This window comes from Diospyros lotus, chromosome 15, assembly GCF_014633365.1.
Source record: "Diospyros lotus cultivar Yz01 chromosome 15, ASM1463336v1, whole genome shotgun sequence".
NCBI lineage: Eukaryota > Viridiplantae > Streptophyta > Magnoliopsida > Ericales > Ebenaceae > Diospyros > Diospyros lotus.
Genome location: NC_068352.1, coordinates 16,555,821 through 16,577,519, shown reverse-complemented (window position 1 = coordinate 16,577,519; position 21,699 = coordinate 16,555,821). Strand labels below are relative to the sequence as shown.

The 21,699-nt window shown below is 43.5% G+C and overlaps 2 protein-coding genes across 4 annotated transcripts in view; both read right to left on the bottom strand.

The window, feature by feature from the left end:
* Positions 1-21,418, bottom strand: part of LOC127792364 (phosphatidylglycerophosphate phosphatase 1, chloroplastic/mitochondrial) — a 28,594-nt gene extending 7,176 nt beyond the window's left edge. The window contains exons 1-4 of the mRNA XM_052322836.1: positions 20,717-21,418; positions 20,528-20,605; positions 20,361-20,434; positions 20,168-20,275 (exon numbers count right to left, since the gene is read on the bottom strand). Of these exons, the coding sequence (XP_052178796.1) occupies positions 20,168-20,275; positions 20,361-20,434; positions 20,528-20,605; positions 20,717-21,389 (933 nt within the window). The 5' untranslated portion in view covers positions 21,390-21,418. The remainder of the gene's footprint in view (positions 1-20,167; positions 20,276-20,360; positions 20,435-20,527; positions 20,606-20,716) is intronic.
* On the bottom strand, positions 1,395-5,916 carry LOC127792363 (uncharacterized). 3 transcript variants are annotated; one of them, XM_052322835.1, is made up of 3 exons: positions 4,017-5,916; positions 3,815-3,933; positions 1,395-3,718 (listed from the first exon to the last, which is right to left on the bottom strand). In XM_052322835.1, the coding sequence occupies exon 1, from the start codon at positions 5,806-5,808 to the stop codon at positions 4,360-4,362; it is 1,449 nt and encodes a 482-aa protein (XP_052178795.1). In that variant the 5' UTR covers positions 5,809-5,916; the 3' UTR covers positions 1,395-3,718; positions 3,815-3,933; positions 4,017-4,359. The 3 variants fall into 3 exon arrangements, with proteins under 3 accessions (XP_052178795.1, XP_052178793.1, XP_052178794.1); XM_052322833.1 differs by having other exon boundaries at positions 3,815-5,916; XM_052322834.1 differs by having other exon boundaries at positions 1,395-3,933.
* Positions 21,419-21,699: the final 281 nt, after the last annotated feature.

Here is a 21,699-nt window from a genome sequence, read left to right as displayed (position 1 = left end):
ATATTTTAATATTTATTTAAATTTTAAATAATATATTAGTATGAAAAAATATATGTTGTTAAAAACAAACATTATTTTAACAAGCCTATAAATGAGCTTGTAAAGGAGTAGTGAACAAGCTTGTTCATGAGCCTAAACCAGCCCAAAACCATAAATCTCAAACTCAGCTTGTTTATTAAACGAGCTTAAAAGTTTGACTTAAGCTTGTTTGTTTAACTAAATGAACGAGCTTGACCAAGCCTTGATTGAGCAGAGCTTTGAGCTGTTCACAAAACTTGTTCATTTGCAACCCTATAGACAAAGGGCAACCTTGCAAAGTTAGTGAGTATGAGGCTAGTCCGAATCAACCCCAAGAGAGGATGAAGATTGGTTTGTTGATGAAGCTTCTATAGCCTATGGGCTGACATCCTTTTGAGGGCAATGACTAAATTGGTAGTAGACCTTTGAGGTTATTAGAGGTAGCTGTCATGACCCAAGGAACAATAAAAGAGCGTCATGGTAATATGGTTGCAATAGTTTGTCACGAGACTAGGGAGACATATAATTTTGTGGCCAAGTTTTGTATCGGCTTGGATATTACTTACTTGTATTGTCTTAGTATTTCATTCTCTCGTTTGTATTTCCTTTCCACCTGATTAGTTTGTTATGGCAAAATTTGTCAAGTGTTCATGTGCTAGAATAGGACAAATCGAGTGGGTGTGATATGTTGTGACAGCACCCATGGTTCAAGCTATGTAAGCTTGATCCTTCTTCTATAAAAGGCATGATGAAAATGAATTGAATACTCTATTTATCTCTAATATTTCTTCCTCTCTCTCTCTCTCTCTCTCTTGGTGATCTCCTCCCTTATCTTCTTGCTGATTTCTCCTTCTCAACTGATCTCTTCCCCAAATTCTTCTCTTATCATTCTCAATCTTCCTTTCATACCCTAGCTCATCTCCAAGGTTCATGACAAATAGTATCAAAGCCAATCTTTCCCTGGCTGTGATTCCAGCGAACTCATACCAATTTGGTTGAATGACTACATCCCGACGGTGGTCGAAACTGGGGGTTCTCAGCTCTTGATAGGTGAGTGCAAGTAGCGATTCCGATCAGATTCCAATGAATCAAAGGACGAGTCATAACTGAGAGAACAAAACAAACTCTCGGTACAAAATTGAGAAGCAAAGCGCAGGACGGTTTCAGAAGTCAGGCATCATTCCAGCGAATTCAAGTAGTATCGGAGGTGACGCAAACAGACAACGTTCGCGATTGGTGTGGGAGTCTGTTAAAGGTGGTGACACGGACAGCCAGGAGGGTTGCAACTGGAGTGAACAATTGGTGCAAGAGATCTGCTGAAGTTGGCAACACGGGTAGACAGTGAAGCTTTCGGCCGATGCATTGCTAGTGTTGACGCTTGATAGGTCGGCGATTCCGACCCAGACGATGAGAAGTGAATCTAGGCGACCTCTTGAATACATCGCAATTGCTATCAGATTTCGAATATACCAGGCGAGAGCAATCCTAGGCCGTTAACTCCTTCTGCTTGAGTTAATCAGAGTGGCGCAGCAGAAGCGGACATCAGTCATTCGTGAGAAGCAAACGGTGGGGTGACGCGAACGGATGTCGTTTGTGAGAAGAGGCAGTCCTTCGAAGAGTTAAGCGGACATCCTGAAGGGGCGTGAGTCCATCGGAGGGTGAAGTTGACGGCCTAGGCGCGTGTGACTGAAGCGAAAGACAAGTTGTAGGAGCTCCGCTGGAGTTGACGACAGGAGTGAGGAAGGCTATCGCAGCCAATTCAAACGGATTCGGTGAATAACCTGTGTCAAACGAGGAAGGATTGAGGGAGAAGCAAGGTCAAGTGATTTCTGATCACCTCATGATCCCAATCGGAAGGCATCACAAAGCGAAGTTATTCTCAGACTGTAACGGGCCGGCTAATCCGAATTTTCGTTCAATTTTTGGATAGGAGCAGGCCCAGTGCTTCCGAAGGTAATTCAGTGTCGTTTGAGGCAATTCAAATTCAAAACCGATTAGCTCGCGGAGGGGTGGATCCAAAATGTATAGAACTCCTATTCCTTTGTCGTTGAAGTATGTTGTTTGTGAAAAGTCGGCCATGGGGAGCAATACACGTATGAGACCAATGGAGTCTCAATTGCAGCAAAAGGATGTCGCATTTCCAATGGACTATCCTGCTCGTGAGACCAGGGGAAGTAGTGCGCACACGATACGATTGGAACCTCAACTGCAGGAAAAGAATGCTGCATTTTCATTCAACAGAAATCATGAGGAGTTTGGGCCGAATCAAGAGGCATGGGAACGGTCATTAGACCCTTGGTTAGCAAAACGTGCGAGGAATTTGGCTATATGACACGAGAGTAATTGTAGGAGTTTGCAAGGATACTGACTAAAAAGTATCACTACAACTTTCTCGCTGAATTCTTTGAGAAACCAAGGAGAAACATTTCAGATGACCAGACTGGAAGTTCTCACTAGGAGATGATTGATTCAAACAAGCAATCATCAGGATTGAATTATTATAACAGAGGATTCTTGGAGAAGGAAGCTGTGGAGAGTGAGCTTTTGAAATATTCCGATGAGCAGAAAGAAGAAGGTGTTGCTGAAGTGGAGAAGAAAAATGTTGAGAGTGAGCTTCGGGAATATTCCAAGGAACAAAAGGAAGATGTGGCTGAATTACCGACAAGGGCAGATGGTTTGTTTATTGGAAAAGCTTCATATGAGGACATTAAGGGTCTGGATTTTTGGGTATTTGAGCAGCCAAAATTGATAATTTTGAGTGGCCACGTGGAAAGGAAGACGATTAATGAGCTACACTCGCATCTTCGAGTAGAAATTATGTCAAGTAATGATCCATCCAAGATTGAATCCATCTTTCCTTTGCCTCTTTCAAATTTCTTTCAGGTGAAGGACTTGCTTAGGGACAAACACCTTCTGCAATTTCAGTCCGCTATTCCATCAAGCACTCACAGATTTAAACCTGAAGTCAGTGAGGTCGATCAGTTGTTTCTATTGAAGTTCTAAGCCAAATTATGTCTAAGATCGATCTTGGAAACAGTGTTCAAAAACGCGCTAGGCGCTAGTCGGGCGCTAGGCTGGGGCCTAGCGCCTAGGCGGCGACTAGGAAAAATAATTTTTTTTTTTTTTCTAAAAACCTTTTGATGTAATTTGATATTATTTTCAAGTAAATCAAAGTTGAAAAGACAAGTGAAATAATGGAATTAAGACTCAGAAAATAAACTATTATATTAGTTATAAGTTCAAGAAGGTAAAAGTAGCAATAATACAACATAAACCATATCCGAATAATTTAAGTCTAACTATCTAATTGGTTTTCTTCCTCTCCATATTCTTCCAATACACGATCTTCATCGGACTCAAAATCAAATTCATTGATTTCTTGCTCATCTTCTTCTTCTGATTGAAAATCATCTTCATGAAGCTCTCTCATCCTAAAACTTCTTCGAGCTTGAAGCATCTCGTCTGCTCCCGATGCTTCACCAACCACTTCCCAAGTGAGCCCCGTACCAGGCTCAACTTCTTCATCATCTTCTCCATCAACGATCCATCCTTATGCATTACTAGCATCACTAGCAAGTAGCACATCAACATTCATTTCCTTCTCCCTTTTGTGCTTGTTCATCAATTTCGCATTAAATTGAACATAGACTAGATTGTTCAATCGATTCACGTCTAGTCTATTTCTTTTCTTCGTATGTATCTACATAAATAAAATAAAAGCAATATCAATATAAATGATAACTGAATAAGGATAACTAATTGATAGTAAATAAATATAATTCATATATACACTAACCCCTTCAAAAGTGCTCCAATTTCTTTCACAACCGGATGAATTAGTGGTTAACGAGAGAATCTTTCTCGCCATTCGTTGCAAGTTTGGAGTTTGATTTCCATAAGTCATCCACCATGTAACTACATAGGTCAAACAAGTATAAAGTAAACAAATTTAATTTATACACTAATACACAATAGAAAGGATTAAAAGAATTTTATACCTGGATTATAATTGTCATCATTTTTCGCACACCCTTGAGTTGCCCACGATTTTCCAAAAGCTCCATCTTTACGAGTATACTTTGGCAACTCAACATTTATAACATGGCCTTGCAATTCACCATCATAATGATAAAACATCTCCACACAGTTAAAAAGCCCATCCATCACTTCATTATCAAGTTGTATATCCATATCCTTGAAAAAGTAGTAGGGATTCAAAAGGTAAGCTACAAAATGTAGTGGACTATCTAGCCTATCTTTTACCCTTGCTTCAATAATCTCCATAATAGGCTTATAGTTCTTTTCAAGATTATTTAAGGCCTCCTTAATATCTTCATTTGCTTACTTAATCTCTCCACATAAAAAGCCCATAGAAGGCTTTCTATCCGCATCAACAATTCGAAGCACCTTCACCAAATGTGCAAAAACTTTAAGGCATATAGTCACACCATTCCAAAAAGCAATGCTCATCACAGTAGCATAGGCTGCTTTCCCTTTAACAATCTTTGACCATTTGCACTCCTCCCATTCAAAGCTGGTAAACATTGCCCTCAGTTGGGCCTTTTTCTTCATCAAACTCTGTAAAGTCAAGAAAGCAGAAGCGAATCTAGTGACTCCTGGTCTCACTATATCCCTCTTCTTCGTAAATGACCTCATTAAGGACAAGGTCTTATGGTGTGCATAAATGAAGATTGTGAAACTCTTGGCCTGATCAATGACTTTCTTATACTTCGGCAGTTTTCCAATACTTTCAAGCATCAAATTGATGGTGTGAGTAGCACATGAGGTCCAAAAGATATTTGGCCTCTTCACCTTCAATAATTTTGTCGCTCCCATATTATTGGCAGCATTGTCGGTTACTACTTGGATGACGTTTTGTGGCCCAACTTGCTCAATGCATTTATCCACATACTCAAAGATAAGTTCACTTGTATGTGCTTCATCTGAAGACTCTCTAGAAGAAAGGAAAGCAGTACCTGCATTAGAATTAACACATAGGTTCATGATGCTCCTCCTTTTTCTATCTGTCCAAGCATCTGTCATAATGGAGCACCCAGTTTGTGCCCACTCTTCTTCATGCTTCTTCAATAACTCTTTTATTCTGTCAACTTCCCCCTTTAATAGTGGTTCCTTCAATTGGTATTGACTGGGAGGTTTGAAACCCGGCCCAAATTGACCAACCGCCTCAACAAACAATTTGAAGCTATCATTGTCAATCGCATTGAAAGGTATACTAGCTTCATACACCCATCTAGCACAATATTCACGAATAGACTGTGTTCTCTCTTTAAATAGTGTTTCACTAATAGTTTGTTGCCTTTGGCTCATTCTCGCACTCAAACAAGTTTCAGGGCTGATGGAGCTTGCAAACTTATCGATAGGGCCAAGAGTACGGGACGTTTTTCTGCTACCTAACTCTAGCAATTCATCTTCATCATCCCCTTCCACTCTTTCGGAGATATTAACAGTTGATCTCATCAAATCTTCCTCTTTCTTCTTATTTTTCCTCTTATTCTTTGCCTCGGCAATTGCATTCTTACATTTGGCTTGATCAGTTGGAGAAGATTTTGGACATGCAAAAACATTTCCAGAAATGTGGCCAATGTGTTCTTTTACTCTGTAAACACCTCCAGACATAATTTTACCACACAACTTACATTTAATTTTATCCATATTTTTCGGATCAATTAACATTCCATACTCCCATCCGACATCATTTGACTCCCTTTTAAGAATTGAGGAGGCCTCGAACAATGCTCCCGTACTTCCAGTCCTATCCGAATCATTCATTTCACTTCCTGACTCCTGTTTTTCCCTGAGTATTGAATAATTTCAATAATATACATTAAAATTTAATTAAAACTTCTAATGAAATGAAATCAGCTGCTGCTTGAAGCAGCAAGCTTGCGTATTGCTTGCTTGCTGCTTCAACGAGCAGCAAGCAGCAGCAACTTGCTGCTTGTTGCTGCTGCTCGTTGAAGCAGCAAGCAAGCAATACGCAAGCGAGCCATGAGCAGCTTTGCGTTGCTGCTGAGTTACTGCAGAAAGGCAAGCTTGCGTTGGCGGAGGAAGATGGATGGTTGGATACATACCGCAGCAAGACGCGAACGGCGACGAGAGAGAACGACCAACAGGCAACAGGTGAGGTCGGCAGCAACGAGAGAGCAAGACCAAGAGAAGAGATCAATGGCGGTGGCGAACAACCAAGAGGAGATCGAAGGCGAGAGAGAGGAGCCGCGATGAACACAACCAGAGAAAGGGAAAGGGGATCGGGAAATAGAGAAAGGGAGGGGGAAAAAAGGTTGGCCCAAGACGCGCACGACCTAGGTGGCCCAGGTCGTGCGCGACCCAAGCGGCCGCCCAGGCAGTTAGGCGCCGCCTGGTCCGCCTAGGCGGCACCACGGACCGATTAGTCGGCCATGGCGCATAGGGCTACCGAGTAGCCCTAAATCGCTGCGGCCGGTTGCCGCTCAGCGCCTAGGCGGCCGCCTAGGCCGAATTTTTGAACACTACTTGGAAATCTAAGAACAAAGAAGAAGAGGCCTAGGGGAGAAAGAAAGAACGAGGAATGAAACAGATGGAGAAGGCTGGAGTTGGGTGAAGAGCAATGGCTACTTGCTGCAAGTTATTGGGGACAATAACTCTCTCAAGGAGGGGGGAATTGTCACGACCCAAGGAACAATAAAAGAGCATCATGGTAATATGGTTGCAATAGTTTGTCACGAGATAAGGGAGACGTATAATTTTGCAGCCAAGTTTTTATCGGCGTGGATATTACTTACTTGTATTGCCTTAGTATTTCATTCTCTTGTTTGTATTTCCTTTCCAATTGGTTAGTTTCTTATGACAGAATCTGTCAGGTATCCATGTGCTAGAATAGGACAAATCAGTTAATTAGACTGGATGTGATATGTTGTGGCAGCACCCATGGTTCAAAGTTATATAAGCTTGATCTTTCTTCTGTCAAAGGCATGATGAAAACGAATTGAATACTCTATTTTTCTCTAATATTTCTCCCCCCCCCCCCCCTCCTCTCTCTCTCTCAATGATCTCCTCCCTTATCTTCTTGCTGATTTCTCCCTCTCAACTGATCTCTTCTCCAAATTCTTCTCTTATCATTCTCGATCTTCCTTTCATACCCTAGCTCATCTCCAAGGTTCATGACAGTAGCCATCAAGTGACTCAAAATTATCAATGTGATAACTTCTACTAGTAAATTAATGACAAAGTGATGGCATAAACTTAAGCATGAGATAAAATGATGATGGCATTAAATAATCCTACCGTTTGGTATCTTAAGTTTTAAGAAGGTATAAACTTGACTTAATTGGTATAGTAAATCTTGAATGATGTATAGCTTGACATTAATGGAGAGAGAGAGAGAGAGAGAGATCTTAAGTTTTAAGAAGGTATAAACTTGACTTAATTAGTATAGTAAATCTTGAATGATGTATAGCTTGACATTAATGGAGAGAGAGAGAGAGAGAGAGAGAGAGAGAGAGAGAAGAGCTAATGAAGCAAGAGATGAGGGGCAAATTGTCCAACCCACATAAACTTTAATCCCACCAAAATGGGATTATTTAATACTTGGGGAGACATGGTATAGATTTATCCCACTTAGGTGGGAAAAATTTATACTTGGCTTTAATTATCCCTCCTCTTTTCAAATGCCAAATATGGTATTACTTGTTAGAACCCCCGTTATTCATACCTATCAGAGGCGTAAAAGGAGGGGAGAAATCAAGGGTAGCCAAGGAAATTGAACAAGGGATAGAAGAGTCCAAAGTTTGTTAGGGGTAGAATATTCCTTCACGTGGCTGTAACAGATTGTTGAGAAGGTATATAAGGTGAGGGGAAAGGAGAGAGAAAGGTGTGGAAGATCTGGAAAATTGTTGAAGAAGTTGTGGGAGAGTGAGGCCCTCTCGAATAGGCCTGATTCCTTTTGTTTTCTTTTCTTGCTATTGCTAATTTCCATTGCTGCAAGCTACTGTAACTGGGTAGCTTCCCCTGTCATGGCTGAATTCAATCAATTAAATAAGAGTTCTATCATTCTGGTATCAGAGCATTGATCCATGGGTATCTCCGTTTCTGAGAGAGTAGGGGAGTTGGAGGGAAGATTGGAAACTTATCAACAACAGATGGAAGGGCGAATGGAGGGATTGCAAGTGGGGTTGGATTCTATACGGAATGACTTCCAGAAGGTACATAACATAGAGAAGAACATGACGATGATGTTGGACTAATTCAACTTACTGATAGAGAGGTGGGAGGCGCAGGAGAAGGATAGGAAAGGGAAACGAGGTGAGGAGAACGTACCCTTGGGTTCCTCTTTTATGGTGGATGAGACACAAGGGGTGGGAGAAAAAGGGAGAGACAAATGCGGAGTGACTGAGGACTTCGGAAGACTGGAGACGAGAGGTCGACGCTTGGAGATGCCACTGTTTGAGGGAGACGACCCTGAAGGGTGGGTCTTTAGGGCGGAACGCTACTTCGCTGTGAATCGATTGTCGGACGCGGAGAAGCTAGACTCGGCAGCGCTCTGTTTTGAAGGAGCTGCTCTCGCATGGTTCCAGTGGGAGTAAAGGCGTCGGCGCGTGAGGAGTTGGGAGGAGCTCAAAGCGATGCTTGTCAATCGATTCCGATCGACTCAAGAAGGCACCGCGGAGAGGTTCCTCGCGCTTAGGCAGACGGGGTCCATCAAGGACTACCGCCTCTGTTTTGAGACCTTAGCTTCATCACTTGAAGGTTTGCCAGAAGCGTTTCTGGAAGGTCACTTCCTAAATGGCCTGAAGCTGGATATTCGGGCGGAGATGAAGGTACTGCAGCCAACGGGACTAGAGCAGATGATGGAGCTGGCCCAAAGGATTGAGGAGAGGAATCAGGTGGTCTGCGAAGGTTATCTTGGATCAGGCCCAACTCAGGTATCGGCCCTTTCCTTCCCAGTAACAAACACCCAGCCGGTGATTCGGTCCCCTCCACAAGCATCGCCGAAGTTGGCGACACACAGGACCGCCTCCTCGCATCGGCCACCAACCGTTGGTAGGTGGAGCAACCCTCCTTTTAAACGGCTAAGCGAGAGCCAGTTGCAAGCCAAACGGGCGAAGGGTCTCTGTTTTCGTTGTGATGAGAAGTACTCGATGGGGCACAAGTGCAAGAACAGAGAGCTGCAGGTGATGGTAATTTATGAGGAAGAAAGGGAAGAGGGAGAAGAAGAAACAGTAGAGGCTGAAACTGGAGAAAATTCAAGGGAAACAGAAGACACAGTCAGAATAGGGGAAGTGGTGGAGCTATCCCTGAATTCTGTGGTGGGGTTAACACCTCCACAGACCATGAAGATCAAGGGAGAAATTGATGGCCAAGAAGTAGTGGTCTTAATCGATAGTGGGGCTTCTCACAACTTCATAGCTACTGAACTGGTGCAGAAGCTAGAGCTGTCTAGGACTCAAACGAGAGGTTATGGAGTGATCATGGGGTCGGGCATGGCTATTCAAGGGGCTGGAGTGTGTAAGGGGGTTACTCTGCGGTTGCAAAATGTTGAGGTAGTTGAGGATTTCCTACCATTAGAGCTAGGAAGCTCTAATGTAATTCTTGGAATGAAGTGGCTAGCCACGCTTGGGGAGACCCAAGTAGATTGGGGTTCATTGGTTATGAAGTTTAGATCGGGGGGTATGACAGTAACACTGCTTGGGGACCCCAGCCTCAGCAAAACATTGGTAACTTTGAAGTCGATGATGAAGGCCTTTCGAGAAAATGGAGAAGGAGTGCTATTGGAGTTGGGAAGTTTGACAACTAAAGAAAAGAAAGGAGAAGAGGTGGTTCCTGGGGAATTGCAGGACTTGCTAGCAGATTTTAAGGAGGTGTTTAAGGAGCATTGTGGGTTGCCCTCGCACCAGGGAAGGGATCACATGATTACGTTACAATCTGGAGTCCCTCCGGTAAGCGTACGACCTTATTGTTACCCCCATCTCCAAAAAAACGAAATTGAGAAGTTGGTTCGAGAGATGTTGGCAACAGGTCTTATCAGGCCGAGTATCGGTCCATTTTCCAGCCCGGTGTTGTCGGTTAAGAAGAAGGATGGTGGCTGAAGATTTTGTGTAGATTATAAGGCTTTAAACAAGGTAACAATTCCTGATAAATTTCCCATTCTTGTCATTGAAGAGTTATTGGACGAACTGCACGGGGCTGCTGTTTTTTCTAAGCTAGACTTGAAATCGGGGTATCATCAGATACGTACCGCACCGGATGACATTCTGAAGACTGTTTTTCGCACTCATGAGGGTCATTATGAATTCTTAGTCATGCCATTTGGCTTAACAAACACACCCACTGCTTTTCAATCCTTGATGAATGAGATTTTTAAGGAGCACTAGAGACGATTCGTTTTGGTGTTCTTTGATGACATTCTGGTCTACAGTAAGAGTATGAGGGAGCACAAGGAACATCTAAAGTGTGTGTTAACAGTTCTAACTGCTCACCACCTATATGCTAAGGCTAAGAAGTGTATGTTTGAATAGCGGAAGATTGAGTATACATCATCTCCCAAGAAGGAGTGGCTGCTGATAATGCCAAAGTGTAGGTGATGCTGGACTAGCCCAGTCCCAAGTCGCTGTGAGAACTTCGAGGATGTTTAGGCCATACGAGGTATTATCGAAGATTTGTAAGGAATTATGGCAAGCTGGCTTGGCCGTTGACAGATCGCCTAAGGAAGGATAATTTCTCTTGGGATAAGGAGATGAAGCAAGCTTTCCAATCTCTTAAGAGGGCAATGGTTGAACTACCCGTGCTGGCTTTGCCGGACTTTTCGAAGGAATTCATAGTGGAGACAAACGCGTCGGGTCATGGTTTGAGGGCAATCTTGATGCAGGGGCAACGACCTATCGCTTTCTTCAGTCATGCCCTAAATCCCAATGGTCGAAACATGTCGGTGTATGAGAGGGAGCTGATGGCGATAGTTTTTGCTATGAGGAAGTGGAGACATTATTTATTGGAACGAAGGTTCGTTATAAGAACTGATCAACAAAGCCTTAAATTCTTGATGGAACAGCGGGTAGTCAATCCGGAGTGCCAAAAGTGGGTTGTGAAATTAATGGGTTACGACTTTGAGATCCGATATCGCTCGGGGATGGAGAATCAGGCTGCGGATGCCCTCTCCCGCATCCATTCACCTACCACACTTATGACCCTCATCATTCCCCAAGTATTGCAGCTGGACCAGCTCAAAAAAGAGGTTGATGAAGATGGGACACTTCAAGAAATTATTAGAAAGGTGCTGGAAAATCCTAAGAACAAACCTGATTTTGCATGGGTGGATGGGCAGTTGTTGTACAAAGGGAAATTGGGGGAGTACACAATACATATGCAGTCACACTTTGCCTAAGAGAGCATGGAAGTCACTTTTTATCCCATAAATTTTGCGCCAGCATGAGTGGGTCCCACCATCAGATTGACTCTAACATATCCCACCTTTTGTAACCTCGATTACTAAAGGTAGCAATCATGATAAGATATTTAACTAGTTGCTCTGCAATGAGGCTATCAAGCCCTCAGATTGTGGGCTGAACAATTTGAAGGAATTCGAGCAGAATTTTGAGAAGAATATATGAATTTGGGAAGGAACAGATAGAATGGGGAAGGAGTAGAAAGAGAGAATGAGAGAAAGTAAGAGAGAGATATGGAAAGTGTGGAAATTGTTATTAGTCTCAATGATCTTCCCTTCCATTGCCGCTGGACTCTTATAGAGCTTATAGCAATGCTTCTAACAGTATAACAGCAAGCTAACAGTAAAGGTAACTAACGCAACAGTAAAGAGTAGGCTGTTGTACAATTCTAACCCCCTAACTAATCCCCCCCCCCCCCCCCCCCCAAAGTTAATTAACCACTCACAGTTAATACAAGTTGTTCTACCATTACATTTACTGACTTATCCCTAGGGTTGTGACAATTCCCCTCCCCTTCAAACAATTCTTGATCCCAAGAATTCAAAACAGTTGTGCCTTCGTCACCTAATTTGTGCCAGTGCTTCTTCTTCATTTTCATCCTCTATCCCTTCCATGTGCAGTAACTGCTTTTGGCATCCATGGCCGGGGCTAAATTGGTCTCCACACCTATAACAGAATCCTGACTTCCTCCTCCGCTCTATAGCAGTTGATCTGGCTGCATCATGGCTTGGGTAAACTTTAGAATTCACACTCACTTGGTTTCCCTCCAAAGGTTCTGAGTTACTACTGCAATCGTGTTCCTACTGAAAATTGCTTCCAATGCAAGCTCCTGTAACTTTCTTGTCTCAGCAACCTGCTTCACCGTCACCGGCTACATCATCTTGACCATCGGCCTCAGCTCCTCTTTAAGACTGCTCATGAAGTAGGACACAAAATAATGCTCTTTTAGTGCTGGTTGTGAACTTGACATCAAGGATCTTAACTCCTCAAATCGCCTTTGATAGTTAGCCACTGATCCTTCTTGTCTCAACTTATTAAATTTTTCAATCACATCCGTCATAGAATATTCCCCAAAACGTTCACACAGATCTTCCATGAACTCAACCCAACTAACATCAGCTCTCCTTGTCTGTAGCCAGCCTTGACACCATGAATCAGCCATATCATTAAGATAGGTTGATGCCAAACGAAATAACCTGTCATTCCAGCATCTATTTCCGTTGCATTTTTTAAATTTAGGCATTAATCATTTCGGTAGTAGCTGGTAGGTTAAACACTGCCATTTTGATATTTAGGCATTAGCCGAATTAAGGTGGTGATCGGCCAGGTAGGAAGAAGACAAAAAAAAATATAGTTTGTTAGAATTTGTACCAGGAGCGGGCCCACCTCTGACAGGGGAATATCTCACCAAACGGCCTATATTTCTGCACCCTTCCATCGTGAGGAATTATGAATGAGAATATCATAATCTGTTTCCTTCCTCTCTCTCTCTCTCTCTAACCTCTTTTCTCTCTACTCTCTACTCTAATCTCTAAACCCTTCTCAAATTCTTATCGAAGAAGGATTAATTCCTACAACAAGAGTGAGGTCGTGACAACTTGGTATTAGAGCAGAGATTCTCGGCCAGAGGCTCAGTGACTAAGAAACAATGGCGAAAGGAACTCGTATGAAGGACATGGAGACGCGACTTCAGCAATTGGGATTGGGGGTGATAGAATTCTAGAACATAACGGATAGGACAGAGCTGGAGGCTAACCGAAACCACAAAGCATTGATCGCTATGGACCGAAAGGTGGAGGACTCCAAGGAGGGACTCAAAAGGAGGCTGGAAGGATCGATCGCGCAAGTGCGAGAAGAACTGGGAGCTCAAATTCAACAGTTCATGGTGATGTTTGCCCAACAAAACCAGATCAAGTTAGCTCCAGATTTTCCACGAAGAGAGGAGAATGAACCCCTTCTACAAAGAGTTATGATTAACCAAGAAGAAGGAGGATAGGAAGAATTAGAAGGGATAGAAGGAAGGAGGGAAGAAGTGCAGAACAACCCCCCTCCGGGATTTCCTATGCCCCGAATGGAAATCCCAGTATTTGAAGGGATTCATCCTCGTTGGTGGTTGAGGAAGTGTGAGAGGCTGTTCAAATGGTACAATGTACCAAGAATGCAAAGGGTAAGCTTAGCCACTGCATACTTCAATGAGGTGGTAGATGCGTGGTTTCAAGGATGCTTGAGATTAAGGAGAGAATACACCTGGGAGGAATTCTCTGAGAAGTTATGTGAACGGTTTGGGGAGAGGAGTATGGTGGACACCATCGAAGAATTCAATAAGCTAAGGCAAACCGGGAGTGTGAGATCCTATCTCAGAAGGTTTGAAGAGCTTAGATCGTATATGGTCAATCATAACAATCACCTTTCGGAAGCCTATTTCGTATCAAGCTTCATGAGTGGGCTGAGCGAACTCAGACCAATGGTAAAAATGATGAAGCCTCAGACACTCGAGCAAGCTTCTGAGAGTGCTCGCTTGCAAGAGATGATGGTGGAGGCCTTAATCAAAAAGCAAAGGTAGCTACCAAGGGGAGCGAACACCGGAACGTCTAGTTTAGGGGCGAGGAGTCACACCCGTGACGCTACCAAAGGGAACACGATAGGGAAGCCATTAACAGGAACGAGCTCTATCCCCTATGGGGAACAGTTACGAGAACAAAGGAGAATGGCAGGCCTATGCTTCAGGTGTGGAGATAGATACCACCCGGGTCATCAGTGCAAGAGGCAGATCTTGCTGCTAGAAGGAGAGGAAGAGGAAGGGCAAGATGAGGTCAGAGAAGAAGGTGTGGAAGAGGATGGAGAAGAAGACAATGGGGAGATATCCATACACGCCCTAAAGGGAGTGGCCGACAACAAGATCATCAAGGTAGGGGGCCAAGCTAAGGACTGCAACCTCATGATTTTGATAGATAGCGGGAGCACCCATAGCTTCCTTGATGAAGGCATGGCTAAGAAATTGAAGTGCCCGCTCACGGGAACCCCTCCCTTGAGCGTGACAGTAGCCAATGGCCAAAGGGTGTTAAGCAATTTCACCTGTAACGAGTTCTGTTGGGAGATGCAAGGGGAGAAGTTTGAAACCGACCTGAGATTGCTTCAGCTGGGAGGATGCCATGTGGTCCTAGGGGTGGACAAGATGAAAGGAGTGAGCCTTATCAGCTTCGATTTCAATAGGATGGAGGTGTCCTTTGAGAAAGATGGTAAGAGGATGACCCTATCCGGGGGAAATGAGATGGGAACCTGTAAAATGATATCAGGAAAAAGGCTGCAAAGAGTGTTGAGGGGCAAGTGGAGTCAGATAGTCCATCTCTTCTCGGTGGTGGCAGCAGAAGGAGATCAAGAAGAGCCAACACTGCCGGGGGAAATGGGATTGGCAGTGAGCACACCCCAAGGGATGCAAGACTAGGTATGCCATTCGGATTCTCTTAATAAACTGTTGGTGGATTACAAGGATCTCTTTAGGGAACCCCAAGCCTTACCCCCTACCCCAAATGTTCGACCATAACATCAACCTCAAACCAGAAGCAGAGCCGGTCAATATTAGAGCATACCGATACCCTCCCAATCAAAAGAATGAAATTGAGAAAATGGTCAGAACCATGCTTGAACAATCCCTCATTAGACCTAGCCAAAGCCCATTCACTTCTCCCATCCTTTTAGTCAAAAAGGAGGATGGAACATGGCGATTTTGTGTCGATTACCGACAACTAAATGCCATGACTATCAAAGACAAATTTCCCATACCTTTGGTAGAGGACCTATTAGATGAACTTAACTGTGCCAAATTCTTTTCCAAGCTGGATTTAAGGGCGGGATACCATCAAATTAGGATGAAAGCTGAAGACATACCAAAAACCGCCTTCAAAACCCACCATGGACATTTTAAATTCCTAGTGATGCCCTTCGGGCTCACCAACGCACCAACAACTTTCCAATCCCTCATGAACAGAATTTTTGAGCCCTATCTTCGTAAATTCATATTAGTATTCTTTGATGATATACTTGTTTACAGCCCTACATTCGATCAACACCTAGTCCACCTCTAACTTACCCTTGAGATCCTAAGAAACCACCAGCTTTTTATTAAGGAGTCCAAGTGTGCTTTTGCCCAAAGGCAGGTGGAGTACCTCAGACACATCATCGCAGATGGTAAGGTCAGTACTAATCCAAGAAAGGTAGAGGCAATGGTGTCCTGGCCAAGACCCACTACCTTGAAGGCCTTGAGGGGATTCCTAGGACTAACAGGGTATTATCGCCGGTTTGTGCAAAACTATGGAATTATCAGCAAACCACTGACCAACTTGCTGAAGAAGGGAGGATTCAATTGGGGATTGGAAGCTGAGGAAGCCTTCGAAAATCTCAAGGGGGCTATGAGTAGGGTACCCGTGTTAGGGCTCCCGGATTTTGATAAGCCTTTCACTCTAGAAACTGATGCCAGTGGAATTGCGATAGGGGCAGTGCTAGTTCAAGAGGGAAGACCGCTAGCCTTCTTGAGCCAAGTATTGAGTCCAAAACACTTAGGACTCAGCATCTACAAAAAAGAACTCCTGGCTGTACTTATGGCAATAGACTGTTGGAGGCATTACTTGGAGGGAAGTAGGTTCATTATAAAAACGGACCACGAGAGCTTAAAATTCCTATTGCAACAAAAACTCCAAACACAGCTACAGAGGAAAGGGATGACCAAGTTGATGGGGTTGGATTACAAAATTCAATACCGGAAGGGAAAAGAAAACAAGGCGGCCGATGCACTGTCCCGATGTCATGAGGAAGGAGACCTAACAGCTATAACCACCATGGTACCCGAGTGGTATCAAGAAGTTATTGACATTTATGAAGGAGACAGCAAAATTAAGATAGTAATAGAAAAGCTAACGATGGGAGCTCAGGAGACCGGAGGCTACACGCTGAATCAAGGGCTACTGAGGTTTCATGGAAGGATTGTGATTGGGGAGGATCCAAGGATTAAGGAAAGGATTTTTCAAGCCTTGCACGAGTCTCCATTGGGAGGGCATTCAGGGGAACATAATACTTATCTTCGGGTTAAGCAAGCGTTCCAGTAGCCGAGAATGAAGGCAGAGATTAAAGAGCTAGTCCAAAGGTGCGACACATGTAGGAGATGTAAGTCAGAGATAGTGGCCTACCCTGGGTTACTACAGCCCCTGCCCATCCCAGACCAGGCTTGGACTAGTATCTCGATGGACTTTGTGGAGGGGCTTCCTCAATCGGAGGGAAAGGACAGCATCCTGGTCATAGTTGATCGGTTAACTAAATTTGCCCATTTCATCGGGCTGACCCATCCTTATACGGCTTAAGATGTAGCTAGGATCTTCTTGGACAGGGTGATCAAATTACACGGGGCTCCTAAGACTATAATCTCTGATAGGGACAAGATTTTTACCAGCTTGATGTGGCAGGAGCTAATGAAGTCTCTCGAAACAAAACTAAATTTGTCGACTGCATATCACCCTCAATCCGACGGGCAGACCGAGAGGGTGAACCAAAGCCTTGAAACATACCTGAGGTGTGTTTGTTTGCTGCAACCTAAGGAGTGGCATAAGTGGTTGTCCCTAACACAGTGGTGGTATAACACCAGCCACCATTCGTCAATAAAGATGTCCCCTTTTGAGCCCTTATTTGGGTACAAACCACCTCTTCTGCCAGCAATGGGAGGAGGCTCTAATGTGGCCTCAGTGGAGGAGTATTTACAACAAATGAGGGAGATGACACAGCAGTTGAAGCAAGAGCTAGCCTCGGCCCAAAATCGCATGAGCAGAATGCGGACCGAAAGAAAAGCGAGAGGGAGTTCGAAACAGGGGATCAAGTGTATCTCCGATTGAGGTATAGCCACCTAAAGTCAATTTCTCGAGAGAAAGTCACTAAACTTAGCTCCAAGTATTATGGACCGTTCCCTATTGAGGCCAAAATAGGGAAGGTAGCCTATCGATTGAAGCTTCCCCCAAGGTCACAAATTCACCCTGTTTTCCATGTTTCACTCTTAAAACAGTCAGTGGGAGCTCAACCCACGAGTTCGATGCTACCAGCCCTTCCCAAGGAGGTCAGTGCAAGAATCAAGCCAGAGACTGTTATCGATAGGCAGGTAATATATAAACACGGAGCGCCACTCATCCATGTATTGGTAAAATGGCGAGGCCACACTTCGGAAGACAGCACATGGGAATACCTTCCGGAATTCCTCAAGCAATTCCCACAAGCGGCCAACCTCCTTAGCATTTCTCAAGGATAAGAAATGTCTAATGGAGGGGGAGTTGTCACGAAATGACCTGTCATTCCAGCATCTATTTCCGTTGCATTTTTTAAATTTCGGCATTAATCATTTCGGTAGTAGCTAGTAGGTTAAACACTACCATTTTGATATTTAGGCATTAGCCGAATTAAGGTGGTGATCGGCCAGGTAGGAAGAAGACAAAAAGGAATATAGTTTGTTAGAATTTGTACCAGGTGTGGGCCCACCTCTGACGGGGGAATATCCCTCCAACCATCGTGAGGAATTATGAATGAGAATATCAGAATCTGTTTCTTTCCTCTCTCTCTCTCTCTAACCTCTTTTCTCTCTACTCTCTACTCTAATCTCTAAACCCTTCTCAAATTCTTATCGGAGAAGGATTAATTCCTACCACAAGAGCAAGGTCGTGACATTGATTTTCTACCCTTTTGCTATATTGTAAAACTGAAAAAATCTCTCACATCTACAAATCCAACACCTCGGTTTCACTCTGTCGAAAATCGGTATTTCTAGTATTGGTGCTGAAGTGTAAGTAGAGGTTTGAGAACTGCTTTTTACTAGAACAACTGGGCCCAAATTCAAGTACTCCTGGGCCTATTGCACTCTTGGGCCTATTGCACTCCTGAAACTCTAGGGGAATTACCATTGCCAGGCAGAATTGGGTCAAATCTTGGTGGAGATTCTGATCTGGAAACTCAAGGGAGAATTCTGTCACATGGCAAGACTGGATCAGAAATGGTTCTTGGTGGGAAATCCCCTGGCAAATGGATTTGAGGAAATATCGTCAACATGTTAAACATCCTGTCTATTCTCTGCCCAAATTGGTCCATCGTCTCCTGGTGCTTCTCCAATTCCCCCTGCATACCCTCTCGAGATGCAATGAGATCCCTCCACACACTCTCCCTTTAAGGCCGAAATGTCCTCCCTATGCAATTCAAGGCCTCTCAAATCCATATCATCCTAGTTTCCAGTGTGTCCATCCTTGTCTCTAGTTGTTTCATTCTTGTACCTTCCGCCATTTGCCCAGACTTCAATTCATCGCTTCACGCCTTCCAATCCTAATTCAAATCAAACAACAGTCAAGAATTGATCAGCTCTAAATCTACAATCCAGATTGCTCCTTGAAGCTTTACCCACTTCACGCCTTCCTTCTTGCCTGCCCCAGCTATGGCCCGCCTAAAATTGATGGAATATGGAATCCAGACATGCCTACCCAGATCACTCCCTACTTTCGCCTGTTAAATTTAATCAAATTGACGAACCCCTCCTGCCACCTTTGTACTGTCGCTAGCTTGCCAACCTTCGCCTTCAACTTTCGACCCAAGATCGTCGACTTGGCTTGGGTGTTAACGTGTTGTGTTCGTGTCTACCGTCGTCGAACATGTCTCACCGTGATGGCTCCACCAATTACTCCACAGCCGGTTTGTCTGGCTCTGATACCATTTGTCGAGCCCTTAGATTATGGGCTGCACAATTAGAAGGAATTCGAGCAAAATTCTGAGAAGAAGGGATGAATTTGGGAAGGAACAAATAGAATGGGGAAGGAGGAGAAAGAGAGAACGAGAGAAAGCAAGAGAGAGATACGGAAAGTGTGGAAATTGTTATTAGTCTTGATGATCTTCCCTCCCACTGCAGCCACTGTCGCTAGACTCTTATAGAGCTTATAGCAGTGCTTCTAACAATATAACAGCAAGCTAACAGTAAAACTAACTAATGCAGTAGTAAAGAGTAGGTAGTTGTACAATTCTAACCCCCTAGCAAGTAACTATTTTACCCCCCCCCCCCCCAAAAAAAAGCTAATTAACCACTCACGGTTAATACAAGTTGTTCTACCATTACATTTACTGTCTTATCCCTGGGGTCATGACAAAGGCCAATAACTCAAAAGGTGGATATGAAATGATATTAAGGGAGGTCCATCCATCAATGAACCCTCTCTAAACAAGGACTCCATTGATTGTAATAGGGACATAAAGTGGCCAATTACAGGGAACAAGCAATTGTAAATCAACCTCTATAAATTTTATGACAAGGTTATTTTCTTTGAATGTGCAGCACATTGAACCATCGACTCTCATGCATTTCCCATTCTATTATATAGAACATATTAGGGCCTTAGTTGCTTTGTTTCACTGTGACCTCAGGTCAGAAGTTGAAATACATGACATCCTCTCCTCCATGCAGAAGAATAAGGCCGCATTCATCTAACCTACTTAGATCTCGCCAATGGTGAGTCCTTGTGCACTAGGTTACACTTTGCTCTTTCCAGGGACCCAGTGTTGATACATATTCATTGTTCTCTCAAGTTTTGAGTTCTATGAAACAGCTTGACTTTATGCAGAATTAGAATGCCCAGAGGCTTATTAATTCTATTAATATTGTCTAGGCTCCATCAAAAGGAACAAAAACTCAAGACAAGACTAACCTGTTTGACAATGAAAGGCTCCTCAGCAAGACTCAGAGGTTCAGTCAAAATAGTCAAAAAATCATTTCGGTTCCCATACACAATGTCCGTGAAGGGCCGATCACCAACCTGCCAGAGCGATAATTAAAGACAAGATATTGAAAACTAGAAATCTAGCAGAATAATTGAGCATTTCAACAGGTATTTATTCTACCATAATAAGTTGCGATGATTCACAGCCAAAATGCTTCTCAATTTCTTCAGCTGTTCCAGCTGGCTTCTTTACCCCTGGAGTCCAACAGACAAATCAATAAACAGCATATGTAGGTAACAGTGTCCTTGTATCATAACTAAAGCTTAACTTGAGAGGCAAACACTTACCATGCCTTATTACTTTAATGCCTATTGAACGCTCCAGAGCTCTAGCTTTCCTCCCATCATGATCAAACTCATATAGTCCTAACTCATGAAACCAAGAAAATTAATAGTTTTGGCAACATAAGATCAAGCTCAAGACCAACACCAACAAAAACACAACATGAATTGCTAATGGGTTTAGATCATAATTACCAGCAGAGTTGCTGAATACGGCGATATCGTTACCAAACACCGATTTACATTGTTCCATAGAGGAACGAAGAGGCCCCCACAATCTCAAAGAGTATGGAACAGTAATAGTGTTGTCCTTGTCGAAGACAACGCCTCGGAAACCCTTGCTCTTCAACTCGGCCCAATCAATGTACCGTATATCCGGCACCGCAACATGCGGCAGCGCCAAGTGCCTGTCTCTTGCAACCACCACCACTGAGTTAACGATACCTTCGAAGTTAATTCTCTGTCCCAATGCCGCTTTCAGGTCCACCCACCACATGTTCGATGAAATGATCCTACGGCCCGTGCCCTCAATCTTTGATTCCTCTTCGCGATCCACGGTTTGCCTTTTCTGGGTTTGGTTTACGTGACTGTCATCGTCGCCTGAAGAGGACAACTCTTCTGAAAACGACCAACTGCGATTTGGCTTTGAATCGCCTTTCTGTTTCTTTTTCCCCCTTTCTTGGTCCTTGCTGCAGCTGCTTGTTGCAGTGAGAGTGGGAAAATGGTTGTTTGTGAAGCGGGTCTGGTTATTAGGTGAAGAAGAAGGAATTTTTCCCTTGCTTGAGAGGTGGAGTTGGTGAAAGTGACAACGTTTAGGGACGGGACGGTGGCAGACGTGCCATGGAGCAATCGAGGCGGTGGACTGCATTTTCAATGCTTTTTTTTTATTTTTCCACTCTTTTTAATTAATTTTATTTCCAATGAGCAGTATAGTCCAATTTTTTGGGATTTTTATCAATGTATCAGTCATTTATCTAAGCATTGTTAGAGATGTGAAAGACACTTAATTAGTGATCAAAACATGCTAATTTGATCTATTTCTATAAGGTTATGTTATACTATGGGTTTGTGACCTATCAATTTAGAATGATATCTGAATAGGCTAACTTGTGGTAAAGATGTTAATTGGATATAATTTATCCGACTCAATTTGTGACGAGTTAAACTTAACTTTACTT

What these genes read in the sequence shown, in the direction of transcription:
- LOC127792363 (XM_052322833.1), bottom strand. Translation starts at nt 5,808, where the DNA reads ATGAATGATTCGGATAGGACTGGAAGTACGGGAGCATTGTTCGAGGCC.